The sequence below is a fragment of the Elephas maximus genome, chromosome 7 (assembly GCF_024166365.1).
Source record: "Elephas maximus indicus isolate mEleMax1 chromosome 7, mEleMax1 primary haplotype, whole genome shotgun sequence".
NCBI classification, from domain to species: domain Eukaryota; kingdom Metazoa; phylum Chordata; class Mammalia; order Proboscidea; family Elephantidae; genus Elephas; species Elephas maximus.
The window spans coordinates 127,325,333-127,347,376 of record NC_064825.1 but is presented as its reverse complement, the minus strand read 5'-3'; the positions used below and the strand labels follow the sequence as shown (position 1 = coordinate 127,347,376).

The following is a 22,044-nucleotide window of genomic DNA, read 5'->3' as shown; positions in this document are numbered from 1 at the left end:
CTCCAGGCACTCCTTTTCTTTGCCTCCAAGCTTCTGTGGACCCATGCTCCCTCTAGGTAAGTAAATCCCATTTTGGGAGACTTCTGCAATGTCTGGTTTCACTGGCCAGGGGTTAATTTCTCCAGTTTAATTCCTTCATTTCTGGGGCACCTCGTTATTCCCCCAGGCAGTGCTTTTTCAACGGAAGGTTGTGGAAACAGTTGCATTTTGGTGTGAGGGGCCTTTGGGTCGGGCCCTCGTGGTGTCTAGGGACTGTTACCGCAGGAGGGGCCAGGCCTGCTAAGAGAGGGGCCACAGATCCTCATTCCATCCTGCCCCTGGAGAAGAGCTGTGCTCTGGAGAGAGAAGGTGTGTTGGTGCCATCAGACACGGGCAAGTCCCAGCGCTACTGCTTCTACATCCTCTGAGCCTCAGTTTGCTCATCTGTAAAACGGAACCAGTGGCACCTGATTTGTAGGTTGTGTTGAGACCATGTTAGAAGCTATTTTGTACACCTGTGGCCCATGGAAAGGAGTCCCTGGGTGATGCGAATAGTTGAGCGTTCAATTTCTAACTGAAAGGTTAGTGGTTTGAACCAGCCAGAGGCACCTGGGGAAGAAAGGCCTGGCGATCTACTTCTAAAAGATCTCAGCCTTTAAAATCCTATGGAGCAAGGAGCCCTGGAAGCACAATGGTTAAGCGCCCAGCTGCTAACCGAAACATTGGTGATGGTTTGAACCCACCCAGTGGCTCTGCAGTAGAAAGACATGACAATCTTCTCCTATAAAGATTACAGCTTAGAAAACCCCATGGGGCAGTTCTACTCTGTCACATGGGGTCACTATGAGTCAGAATCGACTGCACGGCAGCCAACAACAGCAACAAAACCCCCCAAAAAACAACAGAATAAGTAAAACCCTATGGAGTACAGTTCTGAAACATGAGGCCACCAGGAGCTGGAATTGACTCCATGGCGATTGGTTTTGTTTTTTTCTTTTTGCCCACGGAGGGCCCCCAGCAGCCCCCTTCCTTGTCGCCCCTCAGGCCCATCCCCTCTGTTTAGTTCCGTCCGCAGCAGCTCTGGCTAGCTTGCTGACTCCCCCCTGACCGAATGCTGGGGCCTTAGCCCTGACCCCAGCCCTCTCCCCTGGATTTCAGGATGGGGCTTCAGTGTTACAGCCTCAATTCGCACTGGGCAGGGCGAGTACTAGTTTCACCCCCCTTGGGATTTCTTCTAGAGTGGCCGCTTTATCAGAGGTGACTGCTGAACTCGCACATTGACCAGGCGCACCTGGGAACCAGAGGGGGGCTTCTCCCACCTGTCTTCTGGGAAACAGTCTTGGCACATCCCAGTGTGGATGGCAGTGAGGGGACATCGGGGGCAAGTTCCAAGATGCCTCCTGCCCTGTCTTCCCATTGCCTGTGGCACAGGCTTTGACGGGGCCCTGTGGCTGGGAACTGTGAGCATAGGCGATTAATGCCCCTGCCGCCAAGTCTAAACGGCACCGCGTTCCTGGCGCCCGGCTGTTATCAGCCCCGCCCACCTGGCCTTCTCCAGAATAGGAGCCCTCTCTGCTCCCCAGCATGCCCTCACCTCTCTGAGCACTGTCTTGCAAAGTGCCATAAAGACAGTTCTTTAAACACATCGTTGAATTCCCCTTCGCCCACTGCACTTTATGGTTCTGGCGGAGCCTGCTTCCTCCGCTTGGCTCTTGAGCCCAGGAGCTGCTGGAAGAAGCTGCGTCTGGGGTCAGGCCTCCCCATCAAAATTTACTGTGAACACCTTTTTACAGCACACCTACCTCACTGAGCTGTGAAATAGCCTCGCCTCTCCAAAAAAGAAAGAAAATGAAAACGTATGTTTTATATCTTTTACCAGAAAAATAAAACTCCCTTGTACTTGAAGTTTGCATCTGTCTTGACGCAGGAGGGAGAGAATGTCATGTGTGTGGTGTGAGCCCAGCTTGAATTCCTGCTTCTCTTTCTTCCAAAGGGAGTGAGGAGGGGCCTGGGGTGAGTCACCCTGCCAACAGAGGAAAACTCAGGCCATGGCTGTGGCAGCCAGGTTTCTCGGAACCACGCACAATCATAGTTGCCATTTTCTACCTGCATAAATGCATCTGTAAGGTCCCTGGTGTTGGTGAAGGATATCAAATAAACCATGGACTGCCAGGAGGAGGAACAATCTGTCTTGGAAGAAGTACGAAAAGGATGGCGAGACTTAGTCTCACACACTTTGGACATGTTGTCGGGAGGGACCAGTCCCTGGAGAAGGACGTCATGTTTGGTAAAGTACAGGGTCAGGGAAAAAGAGGAAGACCCTCAGTGAGATGGATTATCACAGCGGCTACAACAATGGCTTCAAACATTGCAAGGATTGTGAGGATGGGGAAGGACTGGGCAGTGTTTCGTTCTGTTGTACATGGGATCGCTATGAGTCAGAACCAACTCAATGGCACCTAACGACAGCAGGTCCCTGGGTGGCGCAAACAGTTCAGCACTCAACTACTAGCGGAAAGGTTGGTGCTTCGAACCCACCCAGAGGCGCCTCAGAAAACAGGCCTGGCGATTGACTTCTGGAAGGTTGCAGCCTCGAAAACCCTATGGAGCACAGTTCTACTCTGTACACAGAGTCTCCATGAGTTGCAATCGACCCAATAGTAACTAACAGCAGTGCAGTGTGTAGCTCCTCAGGCAACAGCTGGGCCACAACCTCTTTCTGGAGATGAGGAGTACCTGAAACTGCTCTCGTAAGGTGCATACTTGGGACCATGGGCTGGAAGGGACAGACTGATGGATGGACGGACCCAAAGTCAGCACCCAGCCAGCTGGTGGCAGAGACAGGAGCTCCTGCTGACTTCCTTTGCCATCCCCAGGAACCAGGGCTGTCTTTTGGACTGTGCTGGAGAGAGACGGCCCGAAGGCCAGGCCATAGGTAGTGGGGAGGACCATGGTAGAGAGAGCATGGGGCTGGGTCCTAGCCTGGGGCTGGGTCCTGCTCAGGGTCCTTCACTTGGGTGTGGCCGCGGACAAGTCGCGCTGCCGCTCTGGGACTCCGTTTCTGTTCTGTAAGACCTGGTGGTGGCATCTGCCTGATGATGTCTCTAGGCAGCCGGGGGCCTGACTGGTCCTCCAGGGTCTCAGCAGTGCTTTCACTGCCAAGACCTCAGGGAGGGGATGCCTTTGGCCACGACTGAGCAAGGTGGCAGATGAACCAAAAACCAAACCCAGTGCTGTCGAGTCGATTCCGACTCATAGCGACCCTATAGGACAGAGTAGAACTGCCCCATGGAGTTTCCAAGGAGCGCCTGGCAGATTCGAACTGCCGACCCTTTCGTTAACAGCTGTAATGCTTAACCACTACGCCACCAGGGATGGATAGGGGGACCTAAATTTTAAAAGTGTTTTCTCTTTCCTCACCCTTTCTTCAAATTGGAAAAAAAAATTTTCCCTCCCAAGTTTTGTTGTGTTTTGCGTTTCTCTTCGGGTCTTCTGATTTCTGAGCAGGGCTGGCTCCCGGGAAGGAAGGAGTGTGCCTGATGTGTGCATAACACATTACAGTTTATAAACTGTGTTCACGCCCCTTCTCACTGTATCCTCTTGGCAAGCCTGGGCCCCAGGGAAGGGCTGCCTTGGGCCTATTCTAACCACACCAAACCTGTTGCCTCCTGATCAATTCCGTCTCATAATGACCCTATTCTAGGGATGAGAAAACTGAGGCTCAGAGAGGGTGAGGGACTTGCCCAAGAACATGATGTTGGGAGCCCAAACCCAATGGGACCGGGAGCAAAAGAGGAATAAAAATCATGGTAGTGGCCTGGAACTGGTCACACAGTGTTTGTCCACAGTTGGGGAGACAAGCCTGGGGAGGCTGACACTACCTGTCTTTTGCTGTCTAGTCCAGCTGTTCTAGATTTTTCCACCCAGATGCCTTCTCTGTGACCTCAGGGCTTTTGCACATGCTGGTCTCTGTGCCCAGGAGACTCCGTTCTCTTGGAGTTGCCCTCAACCTTCCAGTCTCAGCTCATTCATTCATTGGTTCATCCCACACACCCTCCCAAGGGCTCACACACTCCCTACCCTGTGCCGGGTGGTGGGACTCCAACAGTCAGCAGGACAGATACCTGCCTGGAAGTAAGAAGTACATAAACTAGGCAAACTATGGCATATCTCTGCAGGACCCAGAGAATCTGAGGTGAGAGCAGGGAGGAGGGCCTTTTATCAGAGAAGCATTCCAACAGAGGGCGCAGGAGTGCAAAGGCCCTGAGGCAGGAAGCAGCCTGGCCTGTGTGAGGAACTGAAAAGTGACCTGAGTGAGGGGCATCGGAGGGGTAGCACTCGAGGAGGTTGGGAAGAGAGGCGGGGCCGTTGTGTGGGCCAGATCTTCGGTAAGGACTTGGAGTTTAAACTGATTTTTAATAAGCAAAGGAGACGCATGTTGTTGTTGTTGCTAGTTGCCGTCCAGTTGATTCTGACTTGTTGTAGCCCCCTATGTGCAGAGTAGAACTGTCCTCTGTAGAGTTTTCAAAGGCTGTAAGCTTTTGGAAGCAGATTATCAGGCCGGCCTACCAAGGCGCCTCTGGGTGGGTTCGAACCACCAACCTTTCTGCTAGCAGTCGAGAGCTTAACCATTTGTGCCATCCGGGGATTCGGAGAAGTCTACCTTATATAGGGTCGCTCTGAGTCAGAATCAACTTGATGGCAACAGGTACCCTATATTCTTATAAAATCCCTGGGCTGCTGTAAGAGGAAGAGATGATAGGGGGCGAGGGTGGACACAGGGTCTGGTGGGAGCTTCCTCAGGGGCATGGGGGGTGACGATGGCGACCTAGAGGAGGGTGCGGAGCCGAGGGCTTGGTTTTCGGGGTGTTGTAGAGATAAATCTAACGGGTCCTGCGTGCGGATGGGAGTCAGGGAGTAAGAGGAATGGAGGGATCGGGATGGCCCCAGGGTTTGGGGCCCACCAAAGCCTGGGGGAGAACTAAAAACTAAAACCAAACCCTCTACCATCGAGTCAATTCTGACTCGTAGTGACCCTATAGGACAGAGTAGAACTGCCCCATAGGGTTTCAAGGATTGCCTGGTGGATTCAAACTGCCGACCTTTTGGTTAGCAGCCACAGCTCTTAACCACTACGCCACCAGGGTTTCCAAGGCGGAAGACTGGAGGGGTGGAAAAAACATGTTTTAGGGAAAAGGATCAAAAGTTCCATCGTGGTCATGTGGAGTTTGGGGGATGATAGCAGCCCGGAAAGAGAGATGAGGGTCTGGAGGGACAGGCTCGGGAGCCATCGAGCGTAGAGAGGGTTTTGAATCCATGGAATTGATGGTGGGTTGAAAGAAGGCTGAGGCAGCAGAAGACAGAAGTGAGGATAAGCTGGGTGGGCTCCAGGAGAGGGTGGTCTCAGGGGCCTGGAGAAAACTCAGCAGGGCATGCCGAGTGCACCCCTGGGTGACCTTGGCCAGACTGGTGTGGGCTGAGGGGAGCAGGTGGGGTCAGCAAGTGGAGACAGGGCTGGGAGTCAGAGAACTGATGTCCCAGCTGGTGAGGGGTGGAATGTAGGGTTGAGGAAGGGTTTTGTTTTAAAAGACTGGGACATGGGAGGTTGTTTGGAGACAGGCAGGATGGTCCAGTGAGGGGAGAGCTGCAGGGGCGAGTCCCCCAGAAGGTGGGTGGGCAGCTGCTGCTGGAGGAAGGACCTTCATGCCTGCTGACCTGCGGGCAGGTGGTGGGAGGAGGAGGTAGCATCCGAGGGCAGAGGAGGAGTCGGGGAGGCTAGGGAGAGGGGAGAAGAGCAAATGAGGCCTGGGCGGGGGGTGGGGTCGAGAATTTAGAGGAGCGCTCTGCTTGGCAGTGGGGTTTGCTCAAGCGATTTGTAGCTTCCAAGGCAAACCAAAGAATTTGGAGTTACCTCCTCCAGGAAGCTTTCCCGGCTCCCTCTGCTTGGTCAGGCCTGGGACCTTACCTTGCTTGGTATCCCAGGCTGGCATGTGGTGATGCTCAATAAGTATTGGTCCCCTGGCTGATCAGCATTCAAACTGTCGGTGAGAGGAAGGCCTGGATCAAACCCGCGCCTCTCCCACCACCGTCCATTCTTAGCCCTCTGCGATACTGGCCAACACCAGCTGAGCCCTTTGTACCAAACTAAGCCCCTTCCTCTTCTCAGTTAATGCAGGTGTCCCATTTTACAGAATAGGAAAACTGAGGCTTGCAGAAGCCCTTTAACTACTTCCAAATACCACCCCCCCATACGGACACAAAGGAGCCATGGTGGCGCAGGGATAAACTGCTTGGCTGCTAACCAAAAGGTCGGTGGTTCAAACTCACCAACTGCTCCGGGGGAGAAAGATGTGGCAGTCTGCTTCTGTAAAGATTTACAATCTTGGAAACCCTATGGGGCAGTTCTGCTCTGTCCTACAGGGTTGCGATGAGTCAGAATCGGAGCATTTAAGGGAGTCCTCACATCTTGTGTGAGGTCATGTTGCTGAGTGGCGAGGGCAGTCCCTTGCGAAGGGGGCACAGGGAAATGGGCCTTGAGCAGCAAGGGAAGCCCATGGCTGAAGGGCCAGCATGTCCCTTTGGAAAGGATGAAAATGGCACCGCTTCAGGGGAAAGGTCTCAATCCAGATCTGGTGACAACATTTTTGATGTGATTCTGGCGCCCCTGGGTTGGAGCCCTGGTAGTCCAGTGGTTAAGAACTCAGCTGGTAACCAAAAACTTGGCAGTTCAAATTCACCAGCTGCTCCTTGGGAACGCTATATGGTAGTTCTACTCTGTCCTGTAGGGTCACTATGAATTGGAATCAGGTTTGTTTTTTTTGGTTTTGGGATGAAGTCTGATCCTTAGCAAGCTTTTGATGCTCCGAGTTGGCTTTGACTCCTTCCAGCGTCATTCCCTGCCATGCTCACCCCGCCACACTGAATTTCATTCACCTGGGGTCTTGCACATGCTGTTCCTGCTGGCAGAACGCCCTTCCCTGTCCTTACTTAGATGTCCTCCCATCTCCTCCTGTGTTCAGGTTCTGGCTACCTCCGCTCCTAGCCCTCTGCATGTCTCTTTCGCAGCACTTATTAGAATTTGAATTATTTGCTTGCTCGTTGTCTTAGTTATGTAGTGCTGGTATAACAGTACTACCACATGTGTATGGCTTTAACAAAGAAAATTTTATTATTTCACAGCTTAGGAGACTAGAAGTCTCAATTCAGGGCGCCAGCCCCAGGGGAGGGCTTTCTCTCTCTGTTGGCTCTGGAGAAAGGTCCTTGTCATCAGTCTTCCCCTTGTTTAGGAGCTTGTCAGTGCAGGGACCCCAGGTCCAAAGGACGTGTGCTCCAGGCTCTTCTTGCTTGGTGGTAATGAGGTCTGCCATCTCTCTGCTTGCTTCTCTCTTTTATATCTCAAAAGAAATTGACTGAAGATACTACCTAATCTTGTAGATTGAGTCCTGCCTCATTAAAATAACTGCCTCCTACCCTGCCTCATTAACATCATAGAGGCAGGATTTACAACACTTAGGAAAATCACATTGGAAGACAAAATGGAAGACTGTCACACATACTTAGAACCATGGCCTAGCCAAGTTGACACACATTTTGGGGGACACAATTCAATCCGTAACAGTTGTGTAATGCCTGGGCCAGCCTCAAACTCCCTGTTGGATTGTAGATTCACAAGGGCCACATCTGCTTGTTCACTGTCGTGTCCTCAGTGGTGGCACAGGACCTGCATGCTCTGTGTGCTCAATGAATGTAAGACCTATATGCCGTGGGTGTTCAAAGCGTGCAGGACCTGCATGCTGTGGGTGCTCAATGTGTGCAGGACTTGCATGCTGTGGGTGCTGAATGCATTCAGGGCCTGCATGCTATGGGTGCTCAATCAGTGCAGGACCTACATGTCATATGTGCTCAATCAATGCTGTGGAAGGTGTGGGAGGTGGCTTCCAGAAAGTGTGGTTCTGGCCTGAGCTGGAGTTGAAGCAGATTTGGGGTGCTCCCAGACTTTCATCCTAATCCCCTCAGTTAGCACTACTGAGCGTGCAGTAGGAGCCCTTTCCATGGGTTATGTTGTCTAGTGCTCTCGGCAGCCTTGCCACGGGGTATGATCACCATTGGTACCATGGGACCGGTCGGGGGACTGAGGTGTGTGTGAGTGACCTGTCTCTCCTGAATACCTGCCCCTCGCACAGCCATTCTCCATAGAGGTTTCCAGAAGGCAGACCCTTCCTCCTCCATCAGCTCCTCGAGTTGCAGTCCCACCCCTACACATTTTCTGATGCTCTTTGCGTTTCTAGGTTGTGGCCTTGGCAGTTTGTTCCCCCTGCCGCCCAGGCCCTCAGTGGGGGCTGCTCCTTACAGGGGGAGCAAGGCTGGGGCTGAGAGCAGTGGTGCTGGGGCGGCCTCGGGCCGGCAGGTGGAGCCCATGAGCTGTAAGCCTGGGCCGCTGCTCAGGCGAAGCCTCCAAGAGGCTCAGCGTTTCTCTGTCTCCTGCCGCCCCAAATGGAAAGCCAGAGGCAGGGGGCAGGGCTGGAGCAGGGGTACCTGGCCTGTGTGGAGTCAGAGTCCGCAAGTGGGTGGGGACTGGGAAAGCCCCTAGCTCGGTGCCTGTGGGGCGGGGGGGGGGGGGGTGCGGGGAGGGGTTCTCAGTCAATGCTGGGGGAATGTCAGGAACAGGTACCAGATCTGCTGGATTCTGTGGCTCTTTGAGGCCAGTTCTTCTGGCTCCTTTGCCCTGTTGTTGGCAGTCGATTGTGACTCACGGCGACCCCATGTGTGCAGAGTAGAACTGCATCATAGGGTTTTTAAGACTGTGACTTTTGGGAAGGAGATTGCCAGGCTTGTCTTCCAAGGTGCCTCTGGGTGGGTTCGAACAGCTCAACTACTTTCGGCAAGTAGTTGAGCTCTGAAGTATTTGCATCACCCAGATAATGTAAACTATTGATAGTGTGTTGTCGTTAAGTACCATACAATCAGTTCCCATTCATATATATAACAGCGGGAAACCTTGCACTGTCCTGTGCCATCCTGACAATCATTGCCATGTTTAAGCCCGTTGTTGCAGCCGCTGTGTCAGTACATCTCATTGAGGGTCTGTCTCTTTTTTGCTGACCCTCTACTTTACCAAGCATGCTGTCTTTCTCCAGTGATTGGTTCCTCCTGATGACATGTCCAGAGTAATCGAGATGAAATCTCTCCATCTTTGTTTCTAAGGAGCATTCTGGCTGCACTTCCTCCAAGACAGATTTGTTCATTCTTCTGGCATTCTGTGGTATATTCACCATCCTTCCTTTGGCCAACACCACAATTCACACGTGCCAATTCTTCTTCGATTCTCATTATTGCCAATTGATAGTGTAACTGATCGTGTGGCACCAACCTGCCTGGCCTTAGCGTGCGTGAGCTCGTATAAGCTTGAGCTATTCTGCAGGGGGTGTCTTAATCCCCTGTCTATAAATTTAGGGACCCAGAGAGATGTGAGAGCAGCTGGAAAGCAGCAGGGCTGAATTCCAAACCCAGGTCTGTGGTACTCGAGTGAGTCCCTCAGCCTTCTTGGGCCTCAGTTTCCCCTCCTGAACAAAAGGGGTGGGACAAAGTGGTCTAGGGGCCCCTCTTCCCATGTGCCTGAGGGAAAGGTGGTTGTGTATGGACAAGGCGGGGGTTACTGTGAGGAGGGGGGGAGACTGGGGCAGGGAACAATGGCCTGGACTGCACCCCCCCACCGCCACCCTGACTTTCCTTTCTGCTCCCCCTCCAGCTTTTCTAAAAGGCCTGAGTGACAAACAGAGGGAGGAACACTACTTCTGCCGGGACTTCGTCAGGCTGAAGAAGATCCCGACATGGAAGGAAATGGCAAAAGGTAGGCACTGCGCAGGAGAGGCCCGCCCAGGTATTTGGTGATGGGCTCTTCAGACTCATCCGTGGTATGGGAGAACTGTACAGCAGCAACAAGAAGAATAATTGTTGCAGCTTACTGTGTGCGGGGCGCTTTTCGTGCATCACCTCGTTTAATTATTAACACAGCCTAAAGCAGGTTCAATTTTTATTCCCATTAAACCATTGGAAAACTGAGCCCCAGACTCGTTAAGCCACTTGCCTGTGACTACATGGTTGTCATGAGCTGGGATTTGAAGGTGTGGTGCAGTTGGCTCACATGGGTCATGCTGGTGAGCACCCAAGTCCTGCAAGTGGCTGGTTCGCTAACTCTGGGCAAGCCTCAGTTTCTACATCTGTGAAATGGGCATGTTGTGTGCCGTTGAGACGGTTCCCACTCATAGCAACCAAAGGACAGAGTAGAACTGCCCCAAAGAGTTTTCAAGGCTATAAATCTTTTTTGCTCTCATTCAAAAATTTATACAGATAGTTTTGTGACATTGATTGCAATCCCCACAATGTGCTAGCACTCTCTGCCTTTTCACCCTGGGTTCCCTGTGTCTATTTGGTTTTCATGTCCCTTCCTGCCTTCTTGTCTTGCTTTTGGGCAGTAGTTGCCTATTTGGTCTCATATATTTGATTGGACTAGGAAGCACATTCCTCACATGTGTTATTGTTTGTTTTCTAGGCCTGTCTAATCTTCATCTGAAAAGCGGGCTTTGGGAGTGACTTCATTTCTGAGTTAGCAGGGTGTTGGGGGCCATAGTCTTAAGGATTTCTTCAGTCTTTGTCAGACCAGTAAGTCTGGTCTTTTTTTGGTGAATTTGAATTCTCTTCTGCATTTTCTTCCCACTTCATCTGAGACTCTGTTGTCATCCCTGCCAGACCAGTCAGGCACCATCTAGTTCTTCTGGGCTCAGGCTGGTGAGGCTGTGGTTCATATGGTCCTTTAGGCCTTTGGGCTAATATTTTCCTTGTGTCTTTGGTTTTCTTCATTCTCCTTTGCTCTGGACGGGATGAGACCAATAGATGTACCTTAGATGGCTGCTCGCTTTTAAGACCCCAGATGCTACTCACCAAAGCAGGATGTAGTACATTTTCTTTATGAACTATGTTATGCCAGTTGACCTAGATGTCCTCTGAGACTATGGTCCCCACCCCTCAGCCCCAGCAGCTTGGTCCCTGAAGATGTTTGGACATGTCTGGGAAGCTTCTGTGACTTTAGCTTGGACATGTTGTGCTGACTTGACTTCCCCTACATTGTGTATTCTTTCCGTTCACCAAAGTTGACACTTGTCTACTATCTAGTTAGTGATTTCCCTTCCCCACTTCCCTCCTCCCTTTTAACCATCAAAGATTTTTTTTTCCTGTGTGTAAACCTGTTCTTGAGTTTTTATAATAGTGGTCTCATACAATATCTGTCCTCTTGTGATTGACTTATTTCACTCAGCATAATGCCCTCAAGATTCATCCATGTTGTGAGATTTTTCGCAGATTTATCATTGTTCTTTATTGTTGTGTAGTATTTCATTGTGTGTATGTACCATAATTGTTCTGGGTTTATGTACCATATTTAGTTTATCCATTCATTTGTTGAAGGGCACTTAGGTTATTTCCATCTTTTTGCTATTGTGAATAGTGCTGCAGTGAACATGGGTGCTGCAGCTCTTATTTCTCTAGGATATATTCCTAGGACTCGTAGTCAGAATCGACTCGAGGGCACTGGGTTCTGGAATATGCCTAGGAGTGGGATTGCTGGATCATATGGTATTTCTATTTCTAGCTTTTTAAGGAGGCATCACACCATTTTCCATAGTGGCTATACCATTTTACATTCCCACCAGCAGTGCATAAGAGTTCCAATCTCTCTGCAACCTCTCCAACCTTTATTATTTATTATTTTCTGTTTTTTTTGTTTAGCGCCAGTATTGTCCAGGTGAGATGGAATCTCACTGTGGTTTTGATTTGCATTTCTCTAAATGGCTAATGATCCTGAGCCTCTCCTCATGTGTCTGTTAGCCGCCTGAATGTCTTCTTCGGTGAAGTATCTGTTCATGTCCTTTGCCCATTTTTTAATTGGATTGTTCATCTTTTTGTTGTTGAGATGTTGAAATTTTCTATAAATTTTAGAGATGAGAATATTGTTGGGTATGTCATAGCCAAAAACTTTTTCCCAGTCTGTAGGTTCTCTTCTAGTTCTTTTGGTGAAGCCTTGACGAACGTGTTTAATTTTTAGACGCTCCCAGATAGGCTGCAGCTCTTCATAGGAGCACATCACCAGTTCCTTTCTCTCATGGAGTGGCTGGTGGGTTCGAACCGCCAGCCTCTCAGTTAGCGGCTGAGTGCTTAACTGCTGTGCCACCAGGGCTCCTTTGAAATAGGCATAGATAATGTTAATACTATAGCTGCCTGTAGGCTGTTGTGAAGACTTAATGAGACCGTGTGTTAGGGACCGGCACACAGTAGGTACCTAATCTGTGTGGGCTGTCATTACTGTTATCGTCAGTCACCATGCTGTAGGCTGTCTCTGGAGGTGGAGGGAGGTTGATGGGGGAGGGCCTGGCCCATGGGTCACTCTGCAGTGGGGGGCCTCTCTTTGACTTTCTGAACCCCACTCATTCCAGGGGTGGCCGTGAAGGTGGAAGAGCCCAAGTACAAGAAGGACAAGCAACTCAATGACAAGATCTCCCTGTTCCGTGGTGACATCACCAAGCTGGAGGTGGACGCCATCGTCAATGCTGGTGAGTGGGGGCTTCTGGCTGGCCTGGGTGGCCGCCTCATCGCCAGTCCCGGGTCTGCTGAGCCAGGCGTGGTAGATACGAATTGGCTCCAGTGGAGCTCGGGTTGCTGGGCAGAGTGGCCTGCTGGCGCCACGGCAGTCCAGTGTGTCGGCCACGCGGGCTCTCCTTCCCTTGAAACCCTGACCCGCTGTGTCAGGGGCATCTCAGCTGAGCGTCTTGCAGCATCTGAGACCATTAGCGGCTGGGGATGGGGAGAGCTCATCTGGAGTCGTTTCGGGCTGCCCTGCCAGGAACGCGGGGGACAGAGTGGGGTGGTCTGACTGCACGGGCTGCAGATGCCCCTGACCACCCCATTCCTTCCTCTCCTTCCTCTCCCTCTGCCACCTTTGGACCCAGGCAGGTGAGGGAGCTTGTGGGGGAAGGGTGGGATAGAAAGGCCTCAGGCAGCCCCTGGCATTTCTCCAGCGCCTGGAAACAGAACTGCTCGGCTCTCTGCATCTGGCTCTTGCTGGCTTGGCAGTTTATTGTGACGAGTAGGGGAGTCGCTGCTTCTGTCCCCTCTTGGGGAAGGGAAGCCACTCTTCCCCCCACCCCAGGGTTGTCTGAGTGAGGTCAAAAGGCTCCGGGGAAGGCCTCTGGAGTGCTTAGCAGTGGGATGTGGAGACGGGGCAGCGGCCATGGTCACCATCACCAGGTGTGCAGGTGATTCGTGGGATGTCTTATTTGCTCCTTCCCAGCCCAGGTTGGTGGCCATGAGGGAGAGTGCAGGGGCTGCGGGGGGGTGGGGGGGTGTTGCCAGGATGCAGATGGAGTGGGATGGGCGGGAGGCATCACTCAGTGGTGGCAGAGCGATTAATGGCTCTTCCTAAGTGCCCTTGTGACTTGCCAGACTCCGAGTGCCAGCGCGCGGCTTTGTCAGCTCCTCACTCTTGGAAAAGCACTTTAGTCCTGGCTTCGTTTTACTGCACTGGGGCTGGGAGTGGGGCCCGGGCTCCTCCGTCTTCCATGTCCCCTTGTACCTGCCTCTCTGTGCTCCTCTGTGCAGCAATAGAAGGCCAGCCTATAGTTGTGGGGGTGTCTCATGAAGCCCATGCAGTATCTGGCTCAGTACCTGCGGCTGCTGTCATCGTCCCTCTGAGCACCTCCCACGGATGAGGCAGCTGGGCTCTTTTCCCACTCTCTGCTTGCCTCAGTTTACCCAACGCAGCTTGGTGCATTTTCCTGGGGTCTCCTTTTTTTCTAGGAAGAGTCTTTTGGTGGAGACTTATAGAACCACAGCTGGCTTGGAGCCCCAGGGAATACTCACCCAGGCCCTGGACCTGGGGCTCCCACACAGGTCTTTGCTTGGTCCCAGGGTGACCTTGTTACTGGTGGAACCTCGGGGGCCTCTGGTGGCTTTGCCACTGGGCCCGGGGTGCAGAGCAGTCTTGCCACCGCTCTGAACAGCCTGGCACTGCTCCGGAGGCACGTATATGGGTCTTCAGCAGCCTTGGCTTCAGCTCTGTCTGAATGCCTCTCTGGAGGGCCCTGGGGCTTTGGCTCCCTGGCGGCTTTGGTCCCACCCTCTGGAGTGTGTGTGTAGGGGTCCTCAGGGGCCTTCTCTTCGGCCCCTTCCCTAGGAGCCCAGGATGGTTTTTCCATCCCCTCCCCCTTGGTTCTGCCTCTGGGTGTGTGTGTGTGGGCCCTCAGTGGCCTTGACTCAGGCCCCATCACTTTGGGTCCCTGGTTCCTTGGCACTGATGGGACCTTGGGGTCCTTGGTTCTGGCACTGTCTCACACCCCGGCGTCTTCAGCGGCCTTGGCACTGGCTGGGTCCCTGCGGGTCCGGAGCCCCGTGACTTTTGCCCCGCCCCCGCCCCGCCCGCCGGCGGCCTTGGCCCCGCCCCATGTCGCCACCAGGGGGCAGCAGAGCTCGCGTCTCCCGGCGGCGCCCCCGTGGTAAATCAGCCGGTTTATTAGCAGAATAAAAGTGGGGAACGTGAGGCTTTTCGGAGTGGCATAAATCTGCGTCTGTGCCTCGTGAAACCCATATGTGCTTAATTCATATGTAAAGTTTCAAGCAGGAAGAGAATATGTGTCCATTAAATTCTATTTGACTTGATTATAATCATTACCCGTGAATAATTGCTTCTCGGCGCCGGCCGTGGAGCCACCACAGTGGGAGAAAGGAGGGAGCAATTATCTCGGGGTGGGAATTTTTAATTTTTATTTCTGAAGCCGAGGGCAGCGTTGGCCCCGGGGGTGTTGGTGGCCCGCGGGGAACCCTGCGGACAGCACTGGGGAAGGGAGCTTGGGGTCCAGCTGCCTGTGGGTGGGGTCTCTTTTTGTTCTCCTGCCAGATGGGGAGGGGGGCCGGGATGATTGGCTGCCACCTTCCCTCCCCTAGCCTCGCTGCAGCTGCAGGGACTTGGCAGGGTGTAGGGGGAGCTGGGAGGGGCCTGTGAGAGAAAGGGGGCGCCATCCTGAAAAATAAGGGTTATGGGGATCTCCAGCCAGGCTGAGGGAACCCCACCCGTCCCCGGGTAGGGCTCTGGGGATCCCTGGAGAGGGCAGGGTCCAGTGAGCTCCTGTGCCCTCACCCCTTCTCCTCCCCACAGATGACTGGAAAACCAGACTCTTGCCCACCTGGTCCCCTGGCATTTGAAATCCAGGACTGGCTTTCACCCCACTTTGTTGGTATTGGGGTGTGTGTGTATGAGTGTGCGTGATGTACTGTATGTGTGTGGTATATGTGTGGGGTGTGTGTTTGTGTGATGTTTGTATGTGATGTGTAGGGTGTGATATATCCTCTGTGGTATGTGGCATGGAGGGGGCTGGGCAAAAAGTAGGTTGCAGGGGTAGGACCTCCCAGCGCAGGCCCAGTACAGCCCTCATTGTCAGCCCTCAACCCTCCTCTCCACCGGGCTTCCTCAGCCCCCCTCCATGGGCTGCCAGCCGATTGCCGGTGCAGCGCCCAGAAAGCCCTCAGCTCCTGCCATCTGTGCCAGCCATGGCTGTTGCCCATGGGGGCACACCGCATCTATCTTAATTAAATTGGGCTGCCACACTGGTGAGATGAGCACGGAGCCACAGCAGGCCCCCAGTCCTACAGCAGGAGAGCCTGGGGGCCGGCAGCCCCAGGCTGTGTTTGCAGAGAGCTGTGCTGGCATTTTTGCCAGCGGAAGTTGAGGTGGTACTGCCGCATCTGGAGTGGTTTTGTCCTCTCTGCCCCGGGGAATGTGACCTTGACCTGGTCACTTCCTCCGGTGCCCTAGGCTCCTAGCTTACCAGGCCCATGTCTATGGGGCCCTCTCGATCCTGACAGACAGGGGAATCCCAGGCAGGAAGTGTCTCAAGCACAGAGAGAGAGCCCTATTCTTGAGCAGCCCAGGGGTCTGGTTCCCGGCCTGCAGGGCACGATGAGATGGACTGGGGATGAATGTGATGCTTGGTGCGGAGACAGATGGGACCTTTCACCTCAAAGTGGTCCTCAGCCAGTAAGCGGGGGCTGAAGGCTGAGTGGCCAGGGAACATGAAATCCCAGTGTTCCGCTGACAGTTGCATGGCCTCCGAGCCTCTGTTTCTCCATCTGAAAAATGGCGTCACAAGCGGCCCTACCCAGGGAGGAGTAGGATGAAGTGCGAGAGGCCCACCCAGCACTGGGCGTGGAGCCTGGTATGCATCGAGCCCCCAGTAAATTATCGGGAAGTCGGGAATGAGAGCGACTAAGTAGAATATAATGTGACAAAGCATTGGAAGGGAGGTCTGAACAAAGTGCCACGAGAGGCCGCAGGGACCAATTAATCCTGCGAGGAGGTGGCGGGAGGCAGGCGGGTCAGTGAGGCCTTCGAGGGGCCCAGGCGTTGGGCCGTCGTGAAGGATGGGTGGGAAGCCATGTTTCACAGCAACAAGCCGGCCTCAGAGGGAGTTTTGTAAGCTGCTTATTTATTTAGAATAAGGCATGAAGTGGCGCTCTGTTTCCTTAAGTCCTGGGCTTTGGCTCGTGGAAAAGATGCCAGCCACATAGCTTATTGCCACCTCCTTCCGAGCCCCCGGAAAGAAGCCTTTGCTGCCTGGAGGGTCCAGTGGAGCCCGGCCTGCTGAGGAGCAGGCCACTGCGGGGCCAGCCCCCCTGCTCCCAGCAGTCCCCAGGCTGCCGGCGGGCAGGCGTGGAGTGGATGATTTAGAGACCCCTTTGATGGACTAGCAAAGCAGCGGGGCTGGAGGGACGCGGACTGCCTTGTGGGAAGTGATCTGACGCTAAACTGTCGCCGTAAATCGCTTTATCTGTCACTTCAGATTTAAATGTGTTTGCTGAGGCTTGCCGGCCTCTGCCGTGGCCAGCAGCAACCTCTCTGCAGTGAGCAGGGCGGGCTGGCCTGGTGGAGCAGCTCGCGGGGTGGCCTCACAGCAGGACCTTGGGGCAGATGGAGCTTGTTAGCGACACCAAAGATCTCGCCGGGCTGGGCCCTGGCTGCTGGGGGAGGGAGCCCACTGCTTCCCTGTCCTGAGGAGAAGCCCAGCACGGTGAGATCAGGCCACTGCTGGGTGCTGACCACGTGCCAGGCTGGTGTCACCCTCTGCGGGTGTGTGATAATCCCAGAGTCCCTGTGAGGGACCAGTGTCCCCTTTTCCAGGGAGCAGACTAAGGCTCAGAGAGAGAGAGGGAACATGCCCCACCTCTCCGGGGGACGGAGGCAGAGTTGGAACCAGTTTGCTCAGCAGACATATATGGCGGGCCTGCCATGCACCAGGCATTGGGGTAGCCTGGGCTAGAGAAGACACAATGTCTCATTTCAGATATGGGGGTGGAGGGTGAGACATATGAGTGGAAAGGGGCAGCAAAATCTGTGAGTGAGGGGGATCCTGCCTGCAGGGAGTGGAGGCAATCCTGAAGGCTGCCTGGAAGAGGAGGTGCTTGAGCTGCACCTAGGGGTCAGTAGTTGGGCAAGGGCATTCCAGGGGAGAGAGGAAGAGAGGTGGCAGGGAGGGATGATGCAGGTGGGACTTGAGGGGAAGTTCTGAGGGGTCTGGAATGAGCTTTGACTGGGTCCTGAGTTGTGGGGAACGGGTGCTTGATCAGACTTGGGTGTAGACAGATCCCTTGGGCTGTGTGGAGAAGGGATTGGGAGTGTGAAAGTGGAGGCTGGAGACCCCGGAGAAGGGAAGGCACCTGGTGTGTGTGTTGAGGCTCCCCCAGGTGGTGGCAGTAGGGAGCATGGGATGGTAAGAACAGGGGTACCCAAAACTGGGGATCTCCTCGCCATCTCTCCCAGTGTTATTTTATCAACACCATTGTCCTGATGGGGAAACTGAGGCTCAGAGACATGAAGCAGCTTGCTTAAGGCCACACAAGTAAGCAGTGGTAGAGCTAGGATTGGAATCAGGTTTGTCCTTATTACAGGGAGCTGAGAAGTGGGGCGTGTGTGTGGTACAGTGGTGGTGGTGGGGGGAGGTGTTCAGTGCAGACAAGATGGGTGTCTTTGCCTGATGTTTTGAGCCAGTCTCTGGGGTCATTGTCCCCCATGAGACCTCCATGGTGGGCTCTAGCTTCTGTGTCCTGCCCAATGTATTTCCGAGTCTGGCCACTGGTACATCCCATGGAGCTCTGTTTCTGAGCTGGGGGCTGCCTGTCACCAGAGGCTTGTTATTGAGCATGTACTCTGTGTCCTGGGCCACCCCACACCACACACATTGCCTCATTTCTGAGGCAGGCACCAGTGTTCCCTCCCCCCGCCCCCATTTTACAGATTCCGAGACGGAGGCACACAGGGTTCACAGCGCTGAGTAAAGGCAGAGCTAAGAATCAAACTCCTGTCTCTTGGACTTTGGGGCTTCAGAGTGTTATGAATTGAATTGTGTCCCCCCAAAATATGTACTGTAAATCCTAACCTCAATGCCTGTGGTTATGGTCTGATTTGGGAATGGGTTGTCTTTGTTATATTAGTGAGGCAGGATTAGTGTAGAGTGTATCTTGAGTCAATCTCTGTATTTTTTCTAATTTTATTTATTTTGTTGTTGTTGAGAATATACACAACAAAACCATACACCAACTCAACAGTTTCTGCATGTACAATTTAGTAACAATGATTACATTCTTCGAGTGAGTCGATCTCTTTTGAGGTAAAAAAGAGGTTAAACAAGTGAGTAGAAGAGAGAAGGGATGGGCTAAGATAGATGCCAAGACGCATGGAGATCTCCAAGGAACCAGGAAACAGAAGCTAAAGAGAAAAGGACCTTCCTCCAGAGCTGGCAGGGAGAGAAAGCCTTTCCCCGGAGCCAGCACTCTGAGGTTAGACTTCTAGCCTCCTGGACTGTGAGAATGCTCCTTAGAAGCGAGGATGGCATCTCACGTACTTTAGACATGTATTGGGAGAAGGACATCATGCTTGGAAAATAGAAGGTCAGCGAAAAAGAGGAAGACCCTCAACGAGACGGACTGATGTGGTGGCTGCAACAATACGCCGAAACATAGCAAGGATTGTGAGGATGGTACAAGACAGGGCAGTGTTTCGCTGTGTTGTACTTAGGGTTGCTATGAGTTGGAATTGACTCGAGGGCACCTAACAACAACAACAGCAACAAACCATGAGAAAATAAATTTCTGTTTGTTAAAGTAAAAACAAGAAACAAACAAAAAACCCCAAAAAACTTTGGGGTGAATGTGTTGGGCAGGACAGTGAGGAATGGGCCTGCGTCGTGTTGTGGCATGGCTCCCAACAGTCTGTGGGTGGCCCTTGGCTGGAACTGATGGTGACCGTGCGTCACTTCATGCAGGAGAGCCTTGGCATCCTCCACGCCTGCAGTGGGGACATCCAGGAGCTTGAGGATTTGGGGTTTGGGCATCTTAAGGAAAACAGAGAGGATGTGAGTAGAGGGGAAGTCCTGAGTGGTGGGAAGACCATTTAGTTCCTGCAGTGACTCCCATCCCTTGCAGAAGAGACAGTTCTTTGGTTGGGAGCCCATTCACATTCATAAGGAGCCTCTGTGACTTCTGAAGTTTCTGGCCAACTGCCCTTAGCAGCCCATCAGCTGAGAAGGAGCAGTTCACCAGCTTCAGGCTATGGAGGGCCTCAGCTTCAGAGGGAGCCATCGTGAGCCCCCCGTCAGACACTGAGGGAATGCCCACCAGCTCCAGGGAACACAGAGCCTTCTGCTTGGACACAGCCTTCAGTTGCCTGTCATTGAAGGCAGGAACACGGTCCAGAACAACGTGCTGTGGGAATGAATGGGAGTGGCCAAAATTGCTTTCTTTGAGGGGCCATGATTTGGAAATTTCACAATTACACGATTCCTAACTTGTCAGAGAATGGCGTAGTTTGGTGATTGGGAGTTTCCTCAGGAATGCAACATGCCTCTCCAGCTTAGTCAGGTTGGGACGCCTCTTTCTAACTTCTTTAATTAAAGCTGGAATGATTTCAGGACCGTTCATGGGAGCTGGATTCTGGACACTATTTCTTATTTTCCACTGTGAGTCACACAAGCAGGAGGAAAGTGCTTTCAGTCAGATAGTTGTGGAGGCTGGCAAGTCCCAAGTCCGTGGATCAGGCGTCAGGCTGGAGGCTTCTCCTGACTCACGTGGTTGCAGGGGCTGACGAACCCAAAATCGACAGGTCAGGCGGAAGGCTGCTGGCTCAAGGGGTTGTGGGAGATGGCAGATTTCAAGATCTGCAGGTCAGGCTGCTGGCTTTCATCCCAAGAACCAGAGGACAGAGGATGATGAGTTGGATGCAGGATCCAGAGAGCTTTGCCTGGACATCCATATGTAGTGGATGCAGGCCACATCCCCAAGGAAACTGATTGGTTTTCAGCTGATTTCTGCTAACATCAGATCACAAAATAGAGGATAGCTACATAGTCTATGCCAAACCACCGAGGATCATGGCCTAGCCAAATTGACGCATAACCTTAACCATCACACAGAGTGATGTGATCAGTTTGCTTTTTCAGAAGCCCCTGTGGGTCTGGTCACAGGGGGCAGCTTGGCTTGGGAGAACAGTCAGGAGGCCTGGAGTCCTGGTGACTCACTCCACCATCAGAAGGCCCAGAACACCTGAGACTGTGCCAGGGCCTAATTTCCACCACCATAGGAGGAGGGTGGTTCATTCTAGCAGGTCAGGGAGCAGTTACATAAATTCATAAATGATGGATCTCTCCTGAATTATTGAGATTCCCTCGAGGGTTGCAGAGCCTGGTCCAGTGAGCCATACTTTGGTTCTGGGTGGGACGTGGAGGACACTGGAAAGTCCTTCCACCCCAAGGTCTTACTCCAAGTCTCATGTTTATTAGCCATATTCTCCTGCCATGTCCCAAGGGAACATGAGGGTGTGGGCCCTGAACCCAGTGCCCCTTTGTCCTGGGTATCGATGAATGTTTGTTGAGTGAATGGATGATGGAATGCCCATGAGTGTTGGTCAGTCAGTGGGAGGGATTTGATGAACCATCAGCTCCCTCCAGGCCCCCTCCTCCAGCCCAACCTGGTCCTCTGTAGTTAGTCATAGAAGTCAGGGCCAGAAGGGGCTGATCCATTTTACAGTCATGGACACTGAGGTCCAGGTGGTAGACCTGTTATATGGGGTGCTTGTGAGGTTCCTGGCTCTGTGCTAGTCTTTGGGACACAAGGCTCAACATGACCCAGTGACAGGAGAGGGACAGTGACCTGCTCAGGGTCACACAGCAGGAAAGTGGCAAAACAGAGCCTGACACCCAAGCTTCTTGACCCCCAGCTCCAGGTCCTTCTTGACCTTTTTCTCCCTATCACGGAGGTATGTGGTTAGGAAACATCAGTTAGGGGTCTGCTGTCCCTGCCCCGTGTCCAGTGGCCCAGAGCACCTCTGTCCAGCTTCCCTCCCGTCCTTGAGGCTTCCTGGCTTCAGCGCCCACACCTGTGTGCCTGCCCGTGTCCCCGAGCACTGAGCTGACGAGCACTGAGCTGAGGAGGCCGGAGCTTGTGGGAATGTATGTGTTTTGAAATTAATGGGGACCATAAAATTGGCCAAGCATGAAAAGGGCTTGGATCTACAGCCCTTGGCTGGCTCTCCTGGAATGTCCCTCCAGCCCCTTGGCAAAGGGCTGTAGAGCTGGCTTCAGGACTCCCCAGGAGGCTGAGGCTTGCCTGCCCATTTAATGGATGGGCACCTTTGGCCCTAGGAGATGAAGCGGTCTGGACGCAGCCTGTGGGAGCCATGGAACCCCCAGCTTCAGGGACCAGGGTCTCTTCTCCAGACACTGATGTTTGTGAGTGTGTTGAGTTGAATCTGCTCTCTCCTGCTCCTCGTGGGTGGACTTACAGACCCTGCCCCTGGGGCTTCCTGGCCTGGCCTGGTCCCAGCTTCCGGTGGCCTCTGGGCAGGCTGGTGACAATAACAAAGGATCTGGCCCCTGTCTCTTCATTTCCCTCTCTCCAAGCAGCCCCATCTTGTACTTGGAGTCCCGGCCCCACTGAGTCCCAGCTGTCTGGCCTTGGGTAAGTCACTCAACC

At 53.1% G+C, this 22,044-nt stretch overlaps 1 protein-coding gene across 2 annotated transcripts in view; it reads left to right on the top strand.

Annotated features, from left to right (window-relative positions):
* MACROD1 (mono-ADP ribosylhydrolase 1) overlaps window positions 1–22,044 on the top strand; it is a 174,836-nt gene that overhangs the window by 4,786 nt on the left and 148,006 nt on the right. For both annotated transcript variants that reach the window (XM_049892326.1, XM_049892327.1), the window contains exons 2-3: window positions 9,728–9,829; window positions 12,468–12,584. In XM_049892326.1, coding sequence (XP_049748283.1) covers window positions 9,728–9,829; window positions 12,468–12,584 — 219 coding nt within the window. The remainder of the gene's footprint in view (window positions 1–9,727; window positions 9,830–12,467; window positions 12,585–22,044) is intronic.